This window comes from Aethalodelphis obliquidens, unplaced genomic scaffold, assembly GCF_003676395.1.
Source record: "Aethalodelphis obliquidens isolate GAN/ISIS:26980383/991018 unplaced genomic scaffold, ASM367639v1 scaffold14, whole genome shotgun sequence".
NCBI lineage: Eukaryota > Metazoa > Chordata > Mammalia > Artiodactyla > Delphinidae > Aethalodelphis > Aethalodelphis obliquidens.
Genome location: NW_020837958.1, coordinates 37,811,602 through 37,836,567, shown reverse-complemented (window position 1 = coordinate 37,836,567; position 24,966 = coordinate 37,811,602). Strand labels below are relative to the sequence as shown.

General features: G+C 40.9%; 2 protein-coding genes across 5 annotated transcripts in view; one reads left to right on the top strand and one right to left on the bottom strand.

Annotated features, from left to right (window-relative positions):
- ZNF215 (zinc finger protein 215) overlaps nt 1-24,966 on the top strand; it is a 152,024-nt gene that overhangs the window by 68,733 nt on the left and 58,325 nt on the right. For 3 of the 4 annotated variants that reach the window (XM_027115511.1, XM_027115509.1, XM_027115505.1), the window contains exon 2: nt 10,962-11,136. The gene's annotated coding sequence lies outside the window, so the exon portion shown is untranslated. Of the gene's footprint in view, nt 1-10,675; nt 10,879-10,961; nt 11,137-24,966 lie in introns of those variants that run through there. The other variant, XM_027115507.1, reaches the window with a different exon arrangement.
- On the bottom strand, nt 19,766-23,595 carry OR6A2 (olfactory receptor family 6 subfamily A member 2). Its single transcript, XM_027115512.1, is given in 2 exon segments — nt 19,766-20,874; nt 20,876-23,595. Coding segments are annotated over 2 exon segments (993 nt in total). The 5' UTR covers nt 21,637-23,595; the 3' UTR covers nt 19,766-20,642.

The following is a 24,966-nucleotide window of genomic DNA, read 5'->3' as shown; positions in this document are numbered from 1 at the left end:
TTTTTTGCGTATACCACTCTTAATGATGCTCCTATCATGTTGTGCTGCACTGTAGCTGTTGCTTGTCTATCTGATTTCTCCCATCCCCCAAACCTGAAACATCCCACCTCCCTGTGTTCGTCCCAGTTGTGGGGGATCTGTCTTCTTCATCATTATATCCCAGATGTAGTGCATGAAACATATAGATGAACAAAATGTGTGATGATTGAATAAGGAAATTATCATATCTGTCAGAGCTTGTTTCCTTAGTTATATGTGAGGATATTAATATTATATATTAATATATAGTATTATATATATTAATATATATAATATATTAATATAATATATAACATTAATATATATAATATATTAGTATATAATATTAATATATAATATTATATATTAATATATATTATATAATATTAATTTCAGTGAGTTGACATGAGGCACAAAGAAGGTATAAGGGCAGTTGGCATGGTGTGCTAACAATAAGACTTCACTTTTCCTACTTTTAGAATAGGAGTGTAGGTGTTTTCTAGTAAACAAGAGTTTAAATGTCAGTCATTAATTTGAGTCCGGGATCCAACAGTGACTAGCTATGTTTGCTTACGTCTTGAGTGTGGAGAGGGCGACCGAAGTAATGAGAAGCAGCCAGGTGGTGGAATGAATTTGTGCCAGTAGCACTACCCACCTCACATACATTAATGAGGATAAAATGAGATAGGTTAATCCCACCCAGTGCTTGGCCTGCAGCAGACATTCAAATATGAATTCTTTTTTCCCCAGCACATAATTTGTTTGAAGGTCTAATCTGTCAGAACAAGAAACATCAAGTGGAGTGTCTTCAGCTGCAGTGCTCCTTCCAGTGTTTAATTTGATTAAGATTTCAGTAAATTAATGAAGGAATTAAAGCAATCCCATAGAATCAAAATCAGATTCACAAACAGGTTCATTTCACCACACAGTTACCGCCTGTTCCTCCAGGTCAACCCCCAATACAGAGGACAGACTCTTGGTTTCATCTTTTGGTTTTCTCTCAATTCCAAGAAATGTTTGTTTTTAACGTGAACTTCGGTTAAATGATTAGTGAATGTTTTTTGAAAGATGTTTTCTCCGGGCTTTTTTGTTTCTTTTTTTACTGCCAGTTTTTAACTTATGTTCTCTTTAAAAAATTATAGCCTTATTCTGAATAAACTGAGGGAAAAGGAATTCACCCAGACCTCTGCAGTGATACTAGAGAGAGCCAGTAATCCACCCAGGGTTCCATCCAGGACTGAAACTAGAGTGAGGCAAGAGAGGAACCCAGGGTAGAATGGAAATTGAGAGTGAGAGAGTGCTTAAATTTTGTACTCTAGGTGCCTCACTTGCTTCACCCTAATTTCAGCCCTACTTTCAGCTTCGGCTAAAAATCCTGAGGAATGGGCCAGTCCATCTCTAATCCATTGATTACAGAGAGAAGGGCAGCTGAGATCACTGGGTCTCTCTTGCCTGGCATTTTCCCCTGACCCTTTCCTTTTAGCTGGCTCATCTTTGGCTAAGAGAATATGTCTTTTGAGGGAGTCTTTTGAAATCTGGTGGGTGATACTTGCCAACGAAGAAAGGGGGTGGGAGGTATTTCTCCTCTTGCCCTCTTCTTTCTTTTGCCTAGTCAAATAATTAAAATGACATAAGACAGATTAACAGTAGAAAATCAAATTTAATACATATATATGGAGGATTAACATAAGCATGAGAAATTTGAAAGACAGTAAGGCAAGATGAGGTACATTTATTTATTTTACAGGACTAAGGAGAAGGAGGTAGGGGTCTGGGATTTCAAAGGGAAGTAAGGTGATTCACAGGGAAATGTAGAGATTTAATGTTTGTTAAACAAATGTTTACTGGGCCATCTAGAGAGAATGGGATACAGAAGGACTTTGATTAAACTGGCCTTGCTACCACTACGCTGTCTACCACTCCTAGTTCATAGTATACTGTAGTTATCTATAGTGTCATATAGTTATCTATAGTGATATCTCCCTCCTGGAACAGTCTGTCTATATTAAATTATCTTAGGCAGTTAGGTGGAAGTTCCAAGATTCTTCCTGAGTCTTTTGGACCTTGCTTGTCTGGAAATAATGTGCATGGCAGTGTGGCACATCTTGGGGCAAGCTTCACTGAATCCCATCAAAAGAGAGGAAGACAGGGAAGAAAAATCAGATAACCTAGGTGTTTTAGTAAAAACACAGTTTTCCTTTGTTTCAGTGCCAGATGCATGGAGGGGTTTCCCCACAGCAAGCAATTCTGCAACACCAGCCTGTTGTCCTACAATTTAACTTGATTCTGACACTATGTATCTTCCTAGATATACTGTTGGATCCCACAGTTTAAGGGCTCAGTCCCAGGAGACTGCTGCTGGTTTCAGATGCCAATTGCAAGTAGTAGGTCCCCAGATTACCCTCAAATTCTGTCTGACTTGGCTACAAATCAGAAGTTCCCAAGACCGCCTCTTCAGGTTTGATGTATTTGCTAGAGCGGCTCAAGGAACTCAGGGAACACTTACTTATGTTTACTAAAGGTCTGGGTGGGTTCTGAGTGCAGGAGATTCTGTCTCTGTGGAGTTAGGGTACATCACCCTCTTGGTATGTGGATGTGTTCACCAAACTGAAAACTCTCCAAACCCCATGCTGTTGGGATTTTATGGAGGCTATCACACATAATATTGATCTACTGTTAATTTCATTTCCAACCCCTCTCTCCTCTCTGGAGAATGGAGGGTGGAGGCCTGAAAATATGAAACTTCTAATCATGGCTTTGTCTTTCTGGTGACCATCACCCATCCAGGAGCCCACCCAGAGTTGCCTCATTAGAACAAAATATACTTCTACCACTCTTATAACTTAGGAATTTATGAGTTTGAAGAACCCTGTGTCAGGAACTGGGACAAAGATCAAGTATATATTTCTTATTATAAATCACTGTATCATAAAGGGAAAGACACAGAGGCATCAGATTCTGCCTTCAGTGGACTTCTCTCCCTGTCTTTCAGGGCAGTGCCCAGCTGCAACCAGTAGTGCTTTGCTTGCCAGACAAGGTAGAAAGGAAGAACATCCTCCTTTTCTCCTGTAAACCCTGAGATTTTCCTGCTTCAGCTGTCTGATCATACCTCCAATCTACTCACTTCAGAAAATATGAATTTCTGAGAGAATATTCAGGTGGCATTATCATTGCCGATGACAGGGATACAAAAATTTGGGCTGACTTGTCCAGTTAAGGGATAGCTATTGACATTAGTCTCCTTGAAGTCATGTATTTATATGGAAAGTGGACTTAAACTCCATTGTCACCACTTTCTAACTATGCAATGTTGGGCCACTCATTTAATCTTTCAGTTTTTCAGTAACTAAGCTGGACCCTATGAGACCTTCCCAGGACAGAACTGCCTGCCCTCCCATGTGCTCAACCTGCCTTGTTTGTAGAAAAGCTTTAGTCTCCCAGGAGTCCCCTGAGGAGGCCTGGCTCAAGAATTAATGATTGAAAGAATGTAAACTTGTAGTAACAAAAAAATAGCAGTTGGGCCAGGAGAACTGGTAACAATAGGTCAGCCATATAGCAAAGTCACAGAATCTTTAGTTCCCTCCTGAAGTACATAGATAATGGTGTCTGATGCAACTTCCTGAGTTGTTTTGCAGATACTATAAAACACCCACCAGATTTAAGAAGTTAACTGCATGATGACTGTGAGCACATGGCCCCCAGACTGACTGGAGTCTGAAGATTGACAATGTTAACCCCTGTGACACCACCCTGTTACCTCACCTTCAACCAATCTGAGAATTATGCACAAGCTGATCATGCACCTGTGATTCTCTCCCTCACCTTGCCTTAAAATAAAAAGACTTTCCTGAAATCCACTGGGGAATTTGGACCTTTTGAGCATTAGCTGCTCATACTCCTTGTGTGGCCCTGAAACGAGCACAGGACATTCCTTCACCACAACCTGATGTCAATAGATTGGCTTTACTATGCGAGTGCTAGTGGACTCAAGTTTAGTTCAGTAACATTTCATCTTACTACTTTTCATTGTATTGATGAAATGAGACAATTCTGGGCTTAACCTAAAGTAGGGGCTCAAAAAATTAATTCTTTCCATCTCTTCTTCCCATTCAAGTCCTGCTTAAAGGACCCTCCAGTGTAAACTCCATCTCAACCTCAGATGGGGATATTGAAACTGTTTATGAAAAACAGAAGATGGAATTCAAGGAAGCTTCCATCACCAAGCCAAGAGGAGAACCTCCTATGCCTTTCTAGACATTATGACAATTGTTATAATTGATGATATCGAATACTCTAGAATCCAGGATAAATATACACCAATATGAATCTAGAAAAGTAAATGTAGAGAATTTGTAGTGGATGGGGATTTAGGGTGGCCCCTATTTGAAGAACCTGAGGGATTTTCAGAATGGCCAGGTGGAGTGCAAAGGGCAATCAAGTCAGAAGCTTAATTCGGAGGAGTGGCCACCATGGAAGTGATAAGGATGGACTTAGGGAATAGCTGCCAGTAATATGGGAGCAGTTGTGGACTTTGCTCACTCTGAAAGGGATTCAACTGCATTCTGGTACCATTAGTGAATATTGAGAGCATTAGAAGAGATTACTAATTACTAAAGGTACCCCTTGGGTTTGGGGTCATATTGAGGGGGAAGCAGATCCAGGATTTTTGTTAGTTTGGTCAAGTAGAGACTTGGAGTTGATGTAATTTGGGATACCATTTTAGGGGAATATTTTTGAACCCTCAAACTGGTTATCCCAGATATCTCGTTTACATATCCAATTCAAGCAAGTCTTATTGGTTCTACCATCAAATATATCCTGAATCAGGCCACAGACCATGTGTAGCACTAACCACCATCCTATAGAAGCTGCTATCATCTCTTTCCTGGATTGTTGCAGTAGTCTTCTAACTCATTCCCTTGTATTGTCATTGTCATTGTAGTCTACCCCATCTCTCTCAGTCTATTCTCCACACGGTATGGACAGTGACCCTTTTAAATTGAAAGCAAGATATCACTCCTCTGCTTAGAAGTCTCCAGGAGCTTCCCATCTCACTCTTAGCAAAAGTAACATTTCTTGCAATGTCCCACAAGGCCCTATATCAGTTTCCTCTCTGACCACTCTGTCCCTTGTTTTTGTGTGCTACAGCTATACTGGCTTCCTTGTTGGTCTTCAGGCATGCTTCCATCTTGGGGCCTTTGCTCTTATTCTGTTTGAAGAATTTTTTTTTTTCCCAGTCATACCTTCACTTTCTTCAGAATTATGCTCATATTTCACTGTACCCGGAAAAGTCTTTCCTGATGACCCTATATTAAATAGCAATCCTTTATGCCCAGTACTCATTAACCTCTTTATTTTGCTATAATTTTTTCTTCTTAACACTTATCATCATCTAACATACTATTTATTTGCTTGTTTATTTATTGTCTCTTTCCACTAGCATGTAAGTTTTATAAAAATAAGGACTTTATCTTTTTCTTTGTTTTAACTCTTGAGTCACTACCTTTTAGAATAGTAGCTAGAACAGAGAATGCAGCTCAATGACTTTTGAACATATAAAATAGTAATAGTTTCTTTACTTTACCAAAATTGGATCATATTATATACATCTATTTATAATTTACTTTGTTTATTTAATATGTTCTCATATTTTTTCTCTGTAGATGTACAAGGAGTTGCCTCATTTTTCTTAATTTCTGTATTAAATTCTGTTGAAAAGATAGACCACTTTTCTTCCTAGCAAGCTCAAAGTAATGAACTTTTAAATGTTTTTCACATTTTGTTTTTATGTGCAATTCTATGACAAGTACTTTCCATAATTAGCTTGTATGTGTTTATGTATTTACTTAGATTAAATTCCTAGAAGTAAAACTGTTAGGTCATGTCCTTTTTTAAGGCTTTTGATATACATTATGAAATTGTCCTCCAGTGTACTAGTTTATATTTCTACCAGCAGTATATAGAGTTTTCCATTTCCATACTTGCTGGTTAACAGTGGCATAATTATTTATTTTAACTTCTGTTAACTTTTTATTTTGTTTCTTTTTAAGCTTATTTGGATATTAATGACATCTAAGATTTATTTATATTTTTTATTTCAGCTGTTTGGTTATGCATTTTAATATTCTACCCATTATCCTATGATGTGTTTATTTTTTCATGTTTACTTATACATTTTAAAATAAACTACATATTAAGGATGGCAAAATTTTGTCTTTATTATATACAGCAGATATTTTTTCTTTTCTGTTGTATCTTTAAATGTAATTGTTTTTGTTTTGCTTTATTTTTGCTATGTAAAAGTTTTAAATTTATATGAAATCAGATCTGTCGATATTTTCCTTAATATTGTCCGGTTTTGGTTTTATTACAAGGTTTTTCTCACTGAAATAGTATAAGTTACTCAAAATATTTGTCACTTCTATGGGATTTTTGTACATTTGGATTTTTATGTAAAGTATGTGTCATTATCTATCAAATATTTTTCTAAATGATATACCATTTTTTTCCACTCACATTTGCTGAGCACCCCTCCTTTCTGTACTTACATGAAATGCTGACTTTATCTTATATCAAATTTCTGTTTTTGGTCTTTTTCACTGAATTCTTTGATCTTTTAACTTTTGCTTAATAGCATACCATTTTAGTTGCTTGTGCTTTATAAATAAGTGTAATATAGCATAAAATGTGAGCAGTTTTCTCATCATTATTAATCTTTTAATTGTTATTTAATGGATATTCTTATAAAATTATCCTTTCAGGTGATCTTTATAATTATTTGGTCACATTCTCTTATGAATTCTGAATATAATTTTTAGTATCTTCTTCTAGCCAAAGATCCACCTGAAGGGAACTTCTTAAGGTCTCTCTCTCTTTCTGCCTCTGACCTGACCTCATCTTTTTGATGACTTTATAAGTGGCTGTGTGATCTTTTTAGTAATTTTTGTTTGTCCGTCTTTGCTTTGTCACTCCCACTAAGGATGCGATGCTCTTGTATTCATTTTTATTCTGCTTGCAGTTGGCAGAACTCTTGGATTATAATATGTGGTCAGGAGATAATTTCTGAATGAATTGATGATTTTTCTCTCTGTCCTTCTCTAAACTGAAGTTTCTGCAGCTTTATGGTGGGATAATACCGTGCAGAAGTTTCACTAAGAGAAACAGATAGAATAACAAGTTTAGTGGGCCTAGCACAGGGCCCTACCAAACAGTTAAGCTTTGTTTTTTGTTTCCCTCTCCTTTGCTGTGGCATCATCATGGTAAGAAAAGAATGAGGATTTTTCAGCCAGATATATTTAGCTTCGTTATTTTTTTGTTTTGTTTTTGAAGGTGACTTTATTGAAGTATAATTCTTAAAATAAAATTCACCAATTTTAAGTACATAATTGATGAGTCTTAATGAGTATATTCCATCACATAATCACCACTAGGATAACAATATAGAACATTTCCATCATTCACAATTTCCCTCTTGCCCCTGTGCAGTGGATCACCTCTCCCAACCCAGAGCCCCAGGAGACTACTGATCTGCTTTTCATCACTATAGTTGTATTTGTTGTAGAATTTCACTTAAATTGAGTCATATAGTGCATATTTTATGGTGTCTGGCTTCTGTCATTTTGTTTTTGACATTATGGTTGCATTTAGCAGTGGTTTCTTTAATCAATCACCTGTTTGGTTTTTTGTTTGTTTGCTTGCTTCTTTATTACTGAGTATTCTATTGTATGGATATACCACAATTTGTTTATCTATTAATTCTTGATAGCTGAAGGTTATTTCCAGTTTGAAGTTACCACGAAGAAGCTGCAATGGGCATTAGATTATAACTCTTCCTATGGATATGTTTTCATTTCTCTTGGTTAAATAACAGTAAATGGGAATGCTGTGTTTTGTTTTGTTTTCTTTGACATCTTTATTGGAGTATAATTGCTGTACAGTGTTGTGTTAGTGTCCAACAAAGTGAATCAGCTATATGTATACATATATCCCCATATCCCCTCCCTCTTGAGCCTCCCTCCCACCCTCCCTATCTCACCCCTCTAGGTCCTCACAAAGCTTCAAGATGATCTCCCTGTGCTATGCAGCAGCTTCCCACTAGCTACCGATTTTACATTTGGTAGTGTATATATGTCAGTGCTACTCTCTCACTTCGTCCCTAGCTTCATTATTGAACCTCCCTGGTTCAATACTGTATGGGTTAATGCAGATATATCCCTCATTTTATGGTCTATATCTTAGTCTACACTCAAACCAGGTTGTAATCCTGAAGATCAAATCTGGGCAGACAGGATCCCTTTTCTTGTATTTGTAATTTGAACTTCTGTGACCCTCCAGAAGGAAGAGACCACATAACTTGTTCTGTGCCTTTCAGGCTTTTCTTCACTATCTTGTGCTTAATTGTGCTCCAACTTGTGAATATGTCTTTGCTGTCCCTGTATGCTCGGAGGATGCAGTGGGTGGAACCAGACCGGATGTTGCCCTGCTTCTCATTTCCCCGAAATGAAACTTCAGCGTGGCTTTGCAAGTAATGTTTGTTTGTCTCAGTCATTTAAATCATTTAATGGAGAAAATATCCATAGATTCAAAAACAGTCTTACACAAATGTTCACATTTCTTACTTGGCTTCTTCCTTGTTAATCATTGCAGAATTTCTGTTTCATTTCTCAGTACCCAGAAATAAGCCGACTTTTACTGTCAGTAGGGATTTTGGCTAGAGCAGAAAACATTTGTCTAAAATATGGCTTTAAGTGAATAGATATTGTACTCTTCTCTTTACTTCATAATTGAAAAACCCCAGGACATCTCTGAGAAGGAAACAAACTTTCAAACATTGATCCAGTGACAGCAGCCTTTCAACCAAGTTAGAGTTTGGAAAGGTAAAGGCTCTAGCATTTGAAAAAGTTGAAGTTGACCTGTTTTTCTAAGTATAAAGTATAGAAATTGTGATATTTGAGTCACCAGGTAGTCTACTCATTTCCCATTTGTAGTATCTGGTGATGTTAGAAGGCTGCAGCAATGAGCTGTCTCCTGATTAGGTTCCCTGGATTTTCACCTGTCTCTCTTTCTCTATCTTCCCTCCACTCCACCTTCAGGACACTGGGGGTTAGAAGACTGTGGTGGGTAGGAGATAGAATTCACATTGTGGAATTCCTGGCTCCAGGCTTTCTGAGCAGGGGAGCATGTTCTTCATTGTATGGGTTGTCTTTGAGTTTCTGACTCAGTTGATTCTCTTGTGTATGTTTGTGTGGGGGTGAATCTGCTCATCTTCTGTGAGCAGCTCAGGCTGTGGCTTACCCTGGCCTGCTTTATCCACTATCAATCTTGCATCCATTTTCAAAATCTCCCATCCCCTCACAGACCTTCTTCTGTTCTCATCGTTATATTTACATCAAAAAGGTTTCTGTGTTTGTTACTATCATTTTAGCAGAGTCTCTGAAGGGAAAGGGAATAAATATGTGAGTTCAGTCTGTCATCTTTCCTTGGAACCCTACTGGCTATTAAACTGGCTAATATCAGGAATTCCCTGGTGGTCCAGTGATGAGGTCTTGGCACGTCCACTGCTGAGGGCAGAGGTTCAATCCCTGGTTGGGGAAGTAAGGGAAGTAAGATCCCGTAGGCCGCACAGTGTGGCCAAAAAAATTAAAAAATATATATACAGACATACACAGAGGCTAACGACTCTTTCTTTTCCAAAAATCCCTTTATCTGCCACCTCGTATACCTTCACCTATCACTCTGCCTTCATCCTTGGCTTCTCAGAAACTTTGTGAAAGAATTATCTATGCTCATTGTCTTTACTTTCTCACATTCTACTGTCTCCTACCCGCTCCTGGCTGATATCTGCTGTGTCAGTGTACTTAAACAGCTCTGGATACGGCCGTCAGTAGCTTCCATATTGCTCAAGAGGCAGGTTTTCTTTTTTCTTTTTTTTGTTTTAGTGTTCTCCTTATCCTTAGGAGGTGTTAAAGTTCAACTGAGTAAATTTTAAAGATCTCTTTGGCTTTCTTTAATGATTCATGTGCAGGTCAGTGTCCAATCTAGTAGACAGAAGAGATCTCTGAAGAGCTATACAGTGAAGTAATTTTATAGACAGTGGGGAAAAGGAACAAGGGAGCTGTACTAGGCAAAAAGGCAGATTGGTTATTTCCTTATAGGAATGGCAAAGATTTATCAGGCAGATTACCTAACCAGTGCTGATCAGGCAATTCCTGATTGACTGACTCAACTTTGGACCTGTTATCTTGTTGTTGTTGTTGTTGTTTTTGCGGTACGCGGGCCTCTCACTGTTGTGGCCTCTCCCGACGCTGAGCACAGGCTCCGGACGCGCAGGCTCAGCGGCCATGGCTCACGGGCCCAGCCGTTCCGCGGCATGTGGGATCCTCCCGGACCGGGGCACAAACCCGTGTCCCCTGCATCAGCAGGCGGACTCTCAACCACTGTGCCACCAGGGAAGCCCTGTTATCTTGTTTTTAACAGAGCGTGTGACAATATTCCTGTTTCTTGAAACCACCACTGACTTTCATGACACAGCACTTTTCTTGTTTCCCCCTTTGCGAATCTGGCTGCACTTCTCTTCTGCTGGCTTTGCAAGCTCATCGCACTCTGTAGAGACATGCACTACTGTATTTCGTTATGGCCTCATGTAAAACCTTCCTCATCTACTCTGTACTCTCACTCTAAATGACCCCTTGTCTTCACTGGTCAACCATATGCAAATTATTTTCTTATTTGTCTGTCAAGCGTTGTGTCAGAGTTCTATCCAAGGGATTTATTACAGGGTTGTGATCTCATGCAATAAAATGACTGTTGCATCTATGATTAGTGCTGGGCCTGAAGCCACCAGGACAGGCACTTGGGGAGGTAAGATGAACATGACATGGGGGAGGATAATGGTAAACTGGAATCCATGAGGATGAGCTGAAGACTGTTTTGGTCTCTTACAGCCTCCAGTCATCCTATCACCTAACTCTGATAATTCAGGTGATCTGCAAAAGAAGCTGGTGCCCTTTATCACAATATTAAACTCCTACCTAGCTTACATGTCGGAGAAGATGAAAGAGGGAAGCTGGATGGGAGCTGATGGAGGTGTCGCCTGAACCACTGCCCCACATCTACAAGGTGAGTCAGTGACAACATCTGTGAGCTGCAATAGTGTCCCTAATCAACTTTCTGCATGGAATACAAAGAATATAGCTGCTTCACCTCTGCCTTCTAAATCTCACACAGAATATCTCTGTGGTCTACACTAACCTTGAACTACAAAGGGAAGGAAGTTCTGGAAAATGTAGTTTCACTTTAGCTAAGTAGACACAGGACAACTCCACTACAAGTCTTGAGTTACAGGCCCATAAAACTAGGGTGACCACATAGTTTGCTTTTAAAATGGGGCACTTTAGAGAGTGAAACATGATGGGGCAAATGCTACAATCCTCACAACAATCCAGGCCATCTCTTTCAGAACATATACTCTAAACCTGCAAATCATCTACTCTAGAGTGGACCTCTCAAAGTATTTCCTCTAAGTGCAGTTTCTGACGCTAGTCAACTTTACTCTTATTTGCTGTAATCCTATCATCATTCTAAGTTGTATTAAAGAGACACATTTCTATGGCAACCAAAATTTTTTCCCTGGTTTTTACAGTCTCCTGCCATGATGGTCTCTCTAATAATGTGCTCTAAATATATTGTTTTCCTATTTTCCTGTTTTCCATTTACTTCAGCTTTTTTCCCCCATGGAATCTTCTCAGTTTAAGTGAGTTTTAAACTTTGGCTTCTTTGTTTGTGTTTTTAAATCAGTATTTGGGCTTTGTGTATGTACTAATGGCCTTGTAGTTTAATTTTGGGGGCACCATAATTTCAGGAGTTTGTCTAAATTACATCAATTCATTTGGTGATTAAAAACCTATTTGTTTTCAAATTCACATTTGAAAGTTTTTCATTACTTTTGTTTTTTTGCGGTACGTGGGCCTCTCACTGTTGTGGCCTCTCCCGTTGCGGAGCACAGGCTCCGGACGTGCAGGCTCAGCGGCCATGGCCCACGGGTCCCGCCGCTCCGCGGCATGTGGTATCTTCCCGGACCGGGGCACGAACCCGTGTCCCCTGCATCGGCAGGCAGACTCTCAACCACTGCGCCACCAGGGAAGCCCTTTCATTACTTTTTGATCTCAGAGAAGCATCCCACCTAAAATATTTTTCAGAACAGAGATAGAGGATTGGAAATTCCCGGGTTTAGTGGATCTTTTCCTTTGCTAAACAAGATTGTCCTCTCTCTTCAAAATGTTCTCCTTGATGAGTCAATATTCCATCATTCTCAGGAAAATGGGAGAAATTTTAAAAAGGAATTAAAAGCCAGATAGGAAAGCAGAGATTCATGGCTGAATGCTAGAAAATTTATCTCAAATGACTGCTTTATGTTTATAGTGATCATTTAAGAAATATGGATACCTAAAAACTTGGAGGAAAAGTCCAAGAAGAGGAGGAAACCAGATCAGGAACAGACTAATGTAAGATGAGCCATGGTCTGAAGTAGAACACAGTTGAATCTGTATTCCATGCATGGAGTCAACACACACAGGAAAATAACCAAGAAGTGACCTTTTCAACAGTATGATTCAAAGACATGTTTGGTAGAAGAGGAAGTCATGTCTTTGAATGACACTGAGAAGTAGCCACTTTAAACTGTCACAAATATCATTACTAGCTTTCTTGGGAAGTATAACTTATTGAAATGATAAATATTTCTTAATTAAAAATATAACTGGAAGCAATAGTTTTCCTGCAGACTAGATCTTGGAGTAACTGTTTCTTCTAGGAGTGGTCAGATTTACCCAGTACGTGAAGAAAAACTTTCTGTCCTCTTGACTTCAGTGCTTCCACCTGCACAAGTGGAGAAGGAGCCCCAGAGCTCTGTGTTATCTTGGCAAGATCCCTTTACTTCTCAGTAGTTTCCCAAACTCACAACTCTGCCGTCACTCTCTGCCTTGAGCCTAAACAGTTAACCCTAGATTTACGGGTTGAATTGTGTCCCCTAAAAGATACGTTAATAAATCCTCACCCCCCCCAGTTGCTCAGAAGGTGACCTTATTTGGAAATAGGGTGATTCCAGATGTAATTAGTTAAGATGAGGTCATATTGGAGTAGGGTGGCCCTTAATCCAATATAACTGGTATCCTTGTCAGAAGAGGAGAAAGAGACACACAGGCAGAATACCATGGGATGATGGAGGCAGAGATTGAGGTGCTGTAACTGCAAGTCCAGGAGTGCCAAAGGTTGCCAGCAAATCACCAAAAAATTTGAAGAGGCAAAGGAAGATTCTTCCCTACCGGTTTCAGATAAAGGATGGCTCTGCTGACACCTTGATTTTGAACTTCTAGCCTCCAGAAACTTGAGACAATGAATTTCTGTTGTTTTAAGCCACCCAGTCTGTGGTACTTTGTTACTGTAGCCCTAGGCAACTAATATACACGGTATATGCTTATGTCCTTCATCTCTATGCTTGATACAAGAAACCCACGGCGTACAGTTCAGCATATACCTCTGTATGTTAAATTCTCATACGATTTAAACAGCCTCCTTTTGACTATATCTCATGCCCCTGTCTAAATCTGAAATCTTTTTCTTGTGTCCTGTGGAACATGAGGTCAGACAGCAAAACGAAACCAGACTTTCCTGTAAAGTCAAAGCTTCCTGTACTAACATCTCAAATACATCTGGCACATTCCCTTCTAAGGAATTTTAAACTTGCTGTTATCTTCATTCAGAATGCTCTTCTCTCAGATAACTGAATGACTCCCTCTTTCAATTCCTTTAGGTCTTTAATTCAATAAACTTTCTCAGAAAGGCCTTTCTAATCACTTTATGTGAAGTTGCCATCCTATGCTTGCTATTCCCTTTCTATTTCTCTTCCCTGATATATTTTTTTGAAGTATAGTTGATTTACAATATTATATTAGTTTCTGGTGTACAATACAGTGATTCAATATTTTTATAGGTTATACTCAATTTAAACTTATTACAAAATAATGGCCATATTTCCCTCTGCTGTACAATATATCCTTTTTGCTTATTTATTTTATACATAGTAGTTTGTATCTCTTAATCCCTTACCCTTTTCATCCCTGATGTGTTTTTTACCTTAGCACTTTCCACCATAAAATGTAATTTATAATTTGTTTGGAAGGAAAAATTCAATAGGGTGTTGTATAAAATTGATATAAACACCTAATAATAACTTAAATGAACTATTAAAAAGTGCTGACCTGAAAGAAATAGACTGCAAGATATTTCTCCAACAAAGATGGGTTTATTCAGGATCAGCAGAGAATTGCAGTTTGGGGTCTGCATCTTTGGCAAGCCACATGCAAGTCCCCACACAGTAAGGGAAGGAGAATACTTTTATAGAAGGAGCAAGGAAGTTGGGAAGGCCATAGTAAACAAAGGATCCATGGCTTTTCATTTTGAGTCCTTGACAGGAACAAAGAGGAATCTTCCTTCTTCCTGTTGGACTCTGCTATTGTCCCAGAGTGTGAGAGCTTCCTCTTTGGTCTCCTGACTCTATTTAATTGAGGTTGCTGTTTATTATTTGTTTTACACTTTTCCCCTTTTTATCAAGATTTTTCTCTGAAAGCATTGCTGATCGAGTCAGGTTTTCCAATTTCAGTGGCTTTTTTGCCCATCTGTGCCAGGAAGCACCTTTCTTCCTGTAAGTGTACTGTGAGTGTAGGGTCTTACATTGGAGGGAAAGTGCACAGATTGGAAACCTATTGGAGTCACATCTGAGTAACGAGGGGTAAGAGGGAGAACTCTCAGGCACTTTTTATCTGAAGCCCATATGTTATCAAGATCATAGACATTGGAGGTCATCTGAAGTTTTACGTCATCATCAAAGGTTTGGTGACAAACTTCCAACAAACCTAATCTGGATATCTTGGGAAAACTGTCTCATCCAATGTCATCTGATTCAGTTCTGTGAAATCTTTACTTTCAGGTCACCAGTTGATGTGCTGTCCAATCAGGATTTGATGCTTTCTTTACATATGTCATGTGAATCCAAGAGTCTGTCTATTCCTTGGAGTTTGGTGACACAAGGATTGGTTAGCAGTGCCTGAAAGAGACCTCTCCAACTAGGTTGAAGAGACCTCTTCTGGAGGTATCTTTTCCAAAAGATGAAGTCTCCAGGTTGCAAACTTTGATGCTTAAGATCTTTGTCTCTTGAGAGTGCACTATGAAATGATTGATGTACCAAAATACGGTTATTTTTAATAGAAGCAGTTAGGCCTTTGCAATATCAGAGTATCTCTCCTTTTATCAGTTTTGGATCAAAAGAATCAGGAGCCAAGTGCATTGGGCATCCTGTGACTCTCTCAAAGGGTGAGAGCTTATGAGTTCCAAAAAAGGGTAGATCTGAAATGTAGAAGGACCAACAGCAATGATATTGGCCGAGGTATTTGGAGGGCCTGTACAAATTTTGCAAATTGAATCTCAATAATGCTGTTAGTTTGTTTGACTAAACCAGAGCATTGAGGGTGATAAGCAAAGTGAATATGTTGTAAAACCAGCATAGTTGTTGAAGTATCTGTCCAGTAAAATGGGTTTCTTGGTCATTATTAAGTTTGAGAGGAGTTTCCTAGGTAGGGAATTATCTTTTCCAGAAGGACTTTGGCCAGAGAAAAGGCCTTTCTGCAAGGGGAGGCTTCAGTCTAGTGTGAAGATATACAGATCATGACTAAAACGTATTTCTACCCATTAGACAGAGGAAGTTGTATGAAATATATTGACCAGACCTCAAATGATCCATTAGGCGGTTTAAATTGTTTAGTAACAGTTCAAACAGGCTTCCTTGCGTTGCACTTTGGGCAAGTGGAACAAGTGAGGTAGGCACTCTTTGCAACCTTGTTACTCTTTCCCACCAATATTGATTCATGAATGCCATCATTTTGTCAGTGGACCAACAGTGGTGAGGAATGGGCATTTTAGAGTCTCCAGGAGGACTGGTGTTACTGAACCAAACTTGGGTCTGCTTGCCCATGCACAGTAAACTCGATATACTGACACCTGGCTGTGGTGAAGAGAATTGAAGCATTTATTGCAAGGCCAAGCAAGGAGTATGGGCAGCTAATGCTCAAAAGACCAGAACTCCCCAATGGATTTAAGGGAAGGGTTTTTAAAGACAGGGTGAGTGAGAGTGTTGCAGGGTGCCTGATCAGCTTGTGGACTTTCTTCTGATTGGTTGGTGGTGAGGTAATTGGAAGTCAACATCATCAACCTTATGGTACCAACTGTTCTGGGTCTGCGTGCTTGTGGTCAGCATGCAGTTAACTTCTTCTACCTGGTCGTGGTTTCAGTATCTGCAAAACAGCTCAAGATATGGCTCAGATATTATATATAGCCTTTGAGAGGAACAAAAGTCCTTGACTTTGTTGCATGGCTAAACTATTATTGTCTTGTCTTGCTTGACTGTTTCCCTTCGTTTCTGTATTTTCTCAGTTCTCTGATTAAATTTACTCTTTGGAACTTGGGCAAGGCCTAGGAGGCTAAAGTTTTTCTACAAACAAGTGACAGGGGACATGGCAGGGTCCTGCTCAGTTACACTGGGTTTTTACTTAGTCCAAAGTGGAACTTTCTCTTGTTATCAAATCCATGATAAGAAGAAATGGGACTGTGGCTTCACAGTCAGCTTCAGTTGAAACTGTCTAATCTCAAATCAGAACAAAGTACCAAATGAGTACTGGCATAGAGAACAAGGCCTTAATGGGAATGTTAAACCTCAACATAAATCCTGAACAATGCCTTGAGAGCTTCAGATGCAAAGAGAGCATGAGCTCAGATGCAGGAGAAAGAAATACCTTCAAACTCCAGGGTCAGTGAGAAAAGCAGTGAGCCTGTGGGGTCAACTGTGGCTATGGCACCTGTTGACTCACCATCTCCACAGCCTTCAGGGGTCTTCTCTGGTTCTTATACGGGCCACCAAAATGTTGGCCTAAAATAAATAAACTGCCAGATATTTCTCCAGCAAAGATGGGCTTATTCAGGATTAGCAGAGAATTGCAATTTGAGATTGGCAACCACGGCAAGCCATGTGCATCTCCCCACACAGCAAGGGAAGGAGAATGCTTTTACAGAGGGAGGAAAGAAGTTGGGAGTGCTGTAGTAAACAAAGAGTCCATGGCTTTGTATTTAATTTTTGCCAGTTTGAGTAATATGTGTCTTGGCGTGTTTCTCCTTGGGTTTATCCTGTATGGGACTCTCTGTGCTTCCTGGACTTGATTAACTGTTTCCTTTCCCATATTAGGGAAGTTTTCAACTATAATCTCTTCAAATATTTTCTCAGTCCCTTTCTTTTTCTCTTCTTCTTCTGGAACCCCTATAATTCGAATGTTGGTGCGTTTAATGTTGTCCCAGAGGTCTCTGAGACTGTCCTCAGTTGTTTTCATACTTTTTTCTTTATTCTCTCTGCAGTAGTTATTTCCACTATTTTATCTTCCAGGTCACTTATCCATTTTTCTGCCTCAGTTATTCTGCTATTGATCCCTTCTAGAGTATTTTTAATTTCATTTATTGTGTTGCTCATCGTTGCTTGTTTCATCTTTAGTTCTTCTAGGTCCTTGTTAAATGTTTTTTGCATTTTGTCTATTCTATTTCCAAGATTTTGGATCATCTTTACTATCATTATTCTGAATTCTTTTTCAGGTAGACTGCCTATTTCCTCTTCATTTGTTAGGTCTGGTGGGTTTTTATCTTGCTCCTTCATTTGCTGTGTGTTTTTCTGTCTTCTCATTTTGCTTATCTTACTGTGTTTGGGGTCTCCTTTTTTCAGGCTGCAGGTTCGTAGTTCCCATTGTTTTTGGTGTCTGTCCCCAGTGGCTAAAGTTGGTTCAGTGGGTTGTGTAGGCTTCCTGGTGGAGGGGACTAGTGCCTTGTTCTGCTGGATGAGGCTGGATCTTGTCTTTCTGGTGGGCAGGTCCACGTCTGGTGGTGTGTTTTGGGGTGTCTGTGGACTTATTATGATTTTAGGCAGCCTTTCTGCTAATGGGTGGGGTTGTGTTCCTGTCTTGCTAGTTGTTTGGCATAGGGTGTCCAGCACTGTAGCTTGCTGGTCGTTGAGTGAAGCTGGGTGTTGGTGTTGAGATGGAGATCTCTGGGAGATATTTACCGTTTGGTATTACATGGAGCTTGGAGGTCTCTTGTGGACCAGTGTCCTGAAGTTGGCTCTCCCACCTCAGAGGCACAGCACTGACTCCTGGCTGCAGCACCAAGAGCCTTTCATCCACACGGCTCAGAATAAAAGGGAGAAAAAGTAGAAAGAAAGAAAGAGGATAAAATAAAATAAAGTAAGGTAAAATTAAAAAAAAGTTATTAAAATAAAAAAATAATTATTAAGAAAAAAAATTTTTTTTAAGAAAAAAAAAAAGGACGGATAGAGCCCTCGGACAAATGGTGAAAGCAAAGCTATACAGACAAAATCTCACACACAAGCATACACATACACACTCACAAAAAGAGGAAAAGGGGAAAAAAATAATAAATCTTGCTCCCAAAGTCCACCTCCTCAATTTGGGATGATTCATTGTCTATTCAAGTATTCCACAGATGCAGGGTACATCAAGTTGATGGTGGAGATTTAATCCGCTGCTCCTGAGGCTGCTGGGAGAGATTTCCCTTTCTATTCTTTGTTCGCACAGCTCCCGGGGTTCAGCTTTGGTTTTGGCTCTGCCTGTGCATGTAGGTCACTGGAGGGCGTCTGTTCTTCGCTCAGACAGGACGGGGTTAAAGGAGTCGCTGATTCGGGGGCTCTGGCTCACTCAGGCCGGGGGGAGGGAGGGGTACGGAGTGCGGGGTGAGCCTGCGGCTGCAGAGGCCGGCATGATGTTGCACCAGCCTGAGGCGCGCCGTGCATTCTCCCAGGGAAGTTGTCCCTGGATCCCGGGACCCTGGCAGTGGCTGGCTGCACAGGCTCCCCGGAAGGGAGGTGTGGAGAGTGACCTGTGCTTGCACACAGGCTTCTTGGTGGCGGCAGCAGCAGCCTTAGCGTCTCATGCCCGTCTCTGGGGTCCGCCTCTGGAGTCCGCGCTGTTAGCCCCGGCTCGCGCCCGTCTCTGGAGCTCCTTTAAGCAGCGCTCTTAATCCCCTCTCCTCGCGCACCAGGAAACAAAGAGGGAAGAAAAAGTCTCTTGCCTCTTCGGCAGGTCCAGACTTTTTCCCGGACTCCCTCTTGGCTAGCTGTGGCGCACTAACCCCCTGCAGGCTGTGTTCACTCCGCTGACCCCAGTCCTCTCCCTGGGCTCCGACCGAAGCCCGAGCCTCAGATCCCAGGCCCACCCGCCCCGGCGGGTGAGCAGCCAAGCCTCTCGGGCTGGTGAGTGCTGGTCAGCACCGATCCTCTGTGCGGGAATCTCTCCGCTTTGCCCTCTGCACCCCTGTTGCTGAGCTGTCCTCCATGGCTCCGAAGCTTACCCCCTCCGCCACCCGCAGTCTCTGCCCGAGAAGGGGCTTTTAGTGTGTGGAAACCTTTCCTCCTTCCCAGCTCCCTCCCACTGGTGCAGGTCCCGTCCCTATTCTTTTGTCTCTGTTTTTTCTTTTTTTTTCTTTTGCCCTACCCAGGTACGTGGGGGAGTTTCTTGCCTTTTGGGAGGTCTGAGGTCTTCTGCCAGCGTTCAGTAGGTGTTCTGTAGGAGTTGTTCCACGTGTAGATGTATTTCTGATGTATCTGTGGGGAGGAAGGTGATCTCTGCGTCTTACTCTTCTGCCATCTTCCCCCTCTCTCCCATGGCTCCAAATTATATTCATTTATTATATTTCTTTATAGCTACCATGTGCTAGATACTATTCTGGGCCCTGGTAATAAAATGATGAACAAACAAATGTGATCCCTAGTTCCATGGAGCTTATAGTCTAATTAGAGAGACTGAAGATTAAATATACAACTGCAATCAGCCACTCCACTAGTTCAGTGTGGGCACTGACTTCGGTAAGTCAGGAAATGAAGCTCTAAACCCCTGTAGTCCAGGAGGTGATATGTTGCCAATACAAAAATCCACAGTTTCCTATCTCCTTGCCTTGTAATTCACACTAGGTGATCACATGGGGCCCCACTACATCATAGGCTACAGTTGGTGTCCTCCGGCTAGAAGAGATCTCATCCAGAAGTCTCCTGATGCTTTTCCATAATGAAGCCTGTGTTTCCTTGAATGGCTTCCTCCTTCCACTTCCCTTTTCTGTATCTTCTGCCTCAGAACTAAAACCCAGTAACAAACCCAGGAAGAGCCATTTAGAGAGATGCTAGTTCTGCATTTTTTCTTTTTGCTTTAAATATTCAAGTTCAGTCATGCCTTGTGCTCATAGTCATCCCTTTCCACCCCACCAGGATGCATGAGTCATGAACCTGCTCTACGTAAATTACAACAGAGCAGACAACATGGGATCAACTTCTAGCCTGTATGTTAAGACCTTGTCTGGAAGAAATCCAATTTCTAGCTTGTAATCCACCTCTCTTCCTCCTAAACTAGTTCTTTGGTGGAACCTTTGAAACTCTAGTCCCTAATTTAGGCTCTAAGAGCTCCTCTGGACTTTATAGAAGACATAGATCCTAAGTTTAAGAGCATTATCTAAGATTTAACACCTCCCTTCTACCCAACTCTGCTAGCTTTCCCAGGCTTAGCATCATGGCCCTGGTATAGGCGCAGAGTACGGCGTAAGGCTCTCTTTACCTCTTGGTTGCGCAAGCAGTAAATGATAGGGTTGAGCAGTGGTACAATGACAGTGTAGAGTACAGGCACCAGCTTGTCGGTGTCAAAAGCTGAGATTGCCTTTGGGCGGGCATAGATGAAGATACTGACTGCATAGAAGATGACCACAACAGAGGTGAGAGGCACAGGTGGAAAAGGCTTTATGGAGCCCAGAAGCTGAGGGAATGCACATCACAGCACTGGTGATGGCCATATAGGAGGCCCTGGTGACAGAGAGTGGCCTCAGCAGTATGAAAATGGCCAGGACAAAGTCTGTAAGCTCTGCTGTGGACATGTCAGTGCATGAAAGGTTGAGCAATGGGGAGACATCACAGAAAAAGTGGTTGATGTTGTTGGGGCCACAGTACAAGAGGTGAGAAATGAGAAAAACTTTGACCATGGAGATGCCAAAACCTCCAGCCCAGGAGCCAGCTACCAGCTGCACACACAGCCGGCCACTGACAATGACAGGGTAGTGGAGAGGACGGCAGATGGCCACATAACAATCATAAGCCATAACTGCAAGGAGGACACACTCAGTGCATCCCAGGCCCAGGAAAAAGTAGAGCTGCGTCATGCAGCCCTCAAAGGAGATTAGCTGCCCATGGCCCTGTTTGGAGCCAACAAAGCCAGCTAGCATCTTGGGAATAGTGATGGTAACGTACCAAATCTCCAGGAAGGACATGTTGGCCAGAAAGAAGTACATGGGTTTGTGGAGGCTGGGGTAGTTCCTGATTGCCATAATGATGAGTGTGTTCTCAGTCAGCACCAACACATGGGCCAGCAGAAGAAGGGCAAATAATAGTGCCCGCAGTGGCACAGGAGCTGGGAAGCCCAGCAACACAGACTCACTTACTCTCCCACTCTGGTTCTTCCTCTCCATGGTGTCAGTCATGCCTGCTGCTCTTCAGAAGAGAATAGAGTGTCCTCAGGAGGCAGCAGCAGCAAGAACCCAGACTTCCTCTCGCTGGGTTTGTATTAGTAGAATGCAACGTGTGTAGTGCGTATAATTCATCGCTGAGCTGAGGCCGTTGTTCTCTTCTGTAATCTGGGAATGAGCTAAGATAAAAGTGGACAAAAATAAGCTACTTTGTATTGGGATAGGATAGGAGTGTATTCTGGCCCTTGGAGAAGTGTGTATTGATAAGCACCAGTTGGTCCCTTAAAAACACAGATCAAAACCAAAATATTAAGAGTCTGGGCTGCCCTGAAGTGAGAGTTTGTCTATGAGCTGGATTATGACTCTGTTTTGAGGAAATAAGTTACACAGTGGATGAATAACAGTAACATATAACACAATTAAGTGTTTACTATGTGTTATTAGTACAGGAACTATTCTGAAAAATTTGTAGATATTAATCCACCTAATCTTCACCCTATGAGTAAGTACTGTTATCAACCCCACTTAACACCTAAGGGAACTGATGCATATAGAGATTAAGTGACTTGTTCCAGCTCACACAGATAGTAAGAGATGGAAGCAGGAAGTCAGAACCTCAGAGCTTCTAAAATATTCAGGCAACATGAAGGAGGGACTGTAAGATACATCCTGTATTTACACCCAGAACGGAGGGTCTCTGGGGCTCAGCTAGGGATGCAATTTCCTCCTGCAAGGAAGAGGGAAAAAGTAGAACCCAAGGAGGTTATGGCACCTATAGAATGAAAGTCCTACATAACCTTGTACTTAAGAGGAGGATGTGGGACCCATGTGGAAATCATATTAAGAAGTGGATTCTGGATTTCTGAAGAACTGAGAATTCCTTCAGTTCTGAAGGTTGTGCTAACTATCTTGGAATGAGAGTAGAACACCTTCCTTTAGTATCCCTAACAGCTAAACCAAGTGACATTAAAATTTTCAATAGTTTATTTGAGCAACATCGATTTATATCGGGCAGTGCCTAACTGAAAATGGTTAGGAGCACTCCACTGTCAAAAGCTAGGGGCAGAGCTTTCATAGAGCAGAGGCTGAAGCAATGCAAGGACATTATTTGATTGGCTATAGCTTGAGTGGTTGCCTTATTTGGGAAAGCCTAGTTGGATGTTTGTGATTAGTTCTTAAATTTTGTTGTTTTGGATATAAGTGCATTTGCAATTGACTCTGGCGTAAGGTTTGGTTTGCTCATGTAGGCTACTAAAGCGTGAGAACCACTTCAGTTCAGCAGCCTCCTTGTTTAGTTACTTTGACTGTAACAAGATCAATACAAAAGCATACATTTAGTAGAGTACTCTCTTTGTTTACCTTGGTATCAAAAATATAATTTGCCCCTTCAAAACTTCAAGCCTCTACTGGATCAGATGTGGATCTGACATATCCACGTGCGAGTTGGTATGAAGAAAGGGTTATTGTCACCCTAGTGTCCCTGTATGATCATAGCATTGGACGGGGAGTATAAAGATTAGAAAGAATGGGGGAGAACCAGATGAACAACTGGGGGCTACTTTCCCTCAGGAGAGTCTTTACTTTTTAGTCTTAGGCCTGTTCCTTTGAGATTAACAGGGGCAGAATGTGCTCACACATCAAGCTTCAACTTGCTAATGATTTTTTTCCCAGCTTTATTGAGATATAATTGATATATAACATTGGAAAGTTAAGGTGTGCAATGTGATGATTTGATAGAAGTATATATTGTGAAGTCTTTACCACATTAATTAACACATCCTTTACATCACACAATTACCATTTTGTTGTTACGGTAAGAACACTAAAGCTCTACGCTCACAGCAACCTTCAGGTATACAATATAGTATTATTACCTATAGTCATCATGCTCTACATTAGATCCCCAGAACTTACCTTACAGCTCAAAGTTGGTACCCTTTGACCAACATCTGCCATTTTCCCCAGCCTTCAGCCTCTGACAACCACTATTCTACTTTCTGTTTCTACGAGTAGCCAAGACGTGGAAACAACTTAACTGTCCATCAATCAATGAAAGGATAAAGAAAATATATACATATACAATGCATTGTTATTTAGCCATAAAAAAGAAGGAAATTCCGCCATTTGTGACAAGATGGTTGGATCTTGAGGGCATTATGTTAAGTAAAATAAGCCAGAGAGAGAAAGGCAAATACTGTGTGTCTCAGTTATATATGGAATCTGAAAACATCAAAACTGCAGATGACTTTATACCTGAGTTCCTCTTCTCTTTATGCTCTGTGAGCAAAACTTGAGCATTACCCAGTACTTGAGACCTTGGCATTCCTCTCAGTACTAGAGTACTTTAATGCAATTACAAAATGCCATATCCCTGGCTTACATTTCCCATCACTCCCAACCTTACTTTCCACACCCACCATTTATTTATTTCAAAAGTATTGCTGGATCAAATATGGCCCAGACCACAGACTAAGAGTTGTGGTACAGAAAAAGGTAAATAACACATGTACTAAGTCTTCACGGAGCTCATAGTCTGGTGGTAGAGACATATCTTTGTCTTCTCATCCCTGAAAGTTTAATCTGCCACACCTATTCTTACACCATATACTAGCTTCATATGGGAACCTCTAAACTACAATTGTTATTCATAACCTTAGCTTTGATCCTTTATCCTCAATACCTGCCTCATATGCCATTAACTGTTTATTTGACCTTGTTGGCCTCAGACCTTTCTGCTTATCTGTTAATCTTCTCTGTCTCTGCCTTCACATTTGATGTTCTACACACTTGAAAAAAAAACTAGCCTCCTAATTGGTCTCACTGCCTGTAGTATCTCCCCTAATGCTCAAATCTGAGCATTTCACTACCCTACTTAAAACCTTCCATAGTACCACATTGTCTACACAACCATGTTCAAGCTATTTAACAAGGCATAAGTACTTCATGACCTGCTACTGCTGTCATCAAAACCTTACCTCTTGTCACGACCTACATTGTATCTTACACCCTGCAGCTCTTGACATACAGCATGTTTATCACCTAACTCCTCCTTAACCTTCAAATCTTGACTCATGTGGCATCTCCTCATAGAACCATTAGTTGTCCTTTCTTTCTTTTCCTTTTCACTGATTTGGTAATGGGTTCCTCCCATTACTGTTCCCATGAGAGCTCGTGAAAGCCCATATATCATTTACTAGCTGTATCACTGCTGCTACTGCTCAGGTAGATATAAAAGAGGTACTATATGCCAAAGTGGCCACATACATCCTTAATGGTATAGCAAAGAGTGGATATAATTCCCTTGATGCCACATGGGTCCCTCAAATACAATATGTCTCGAAAAAA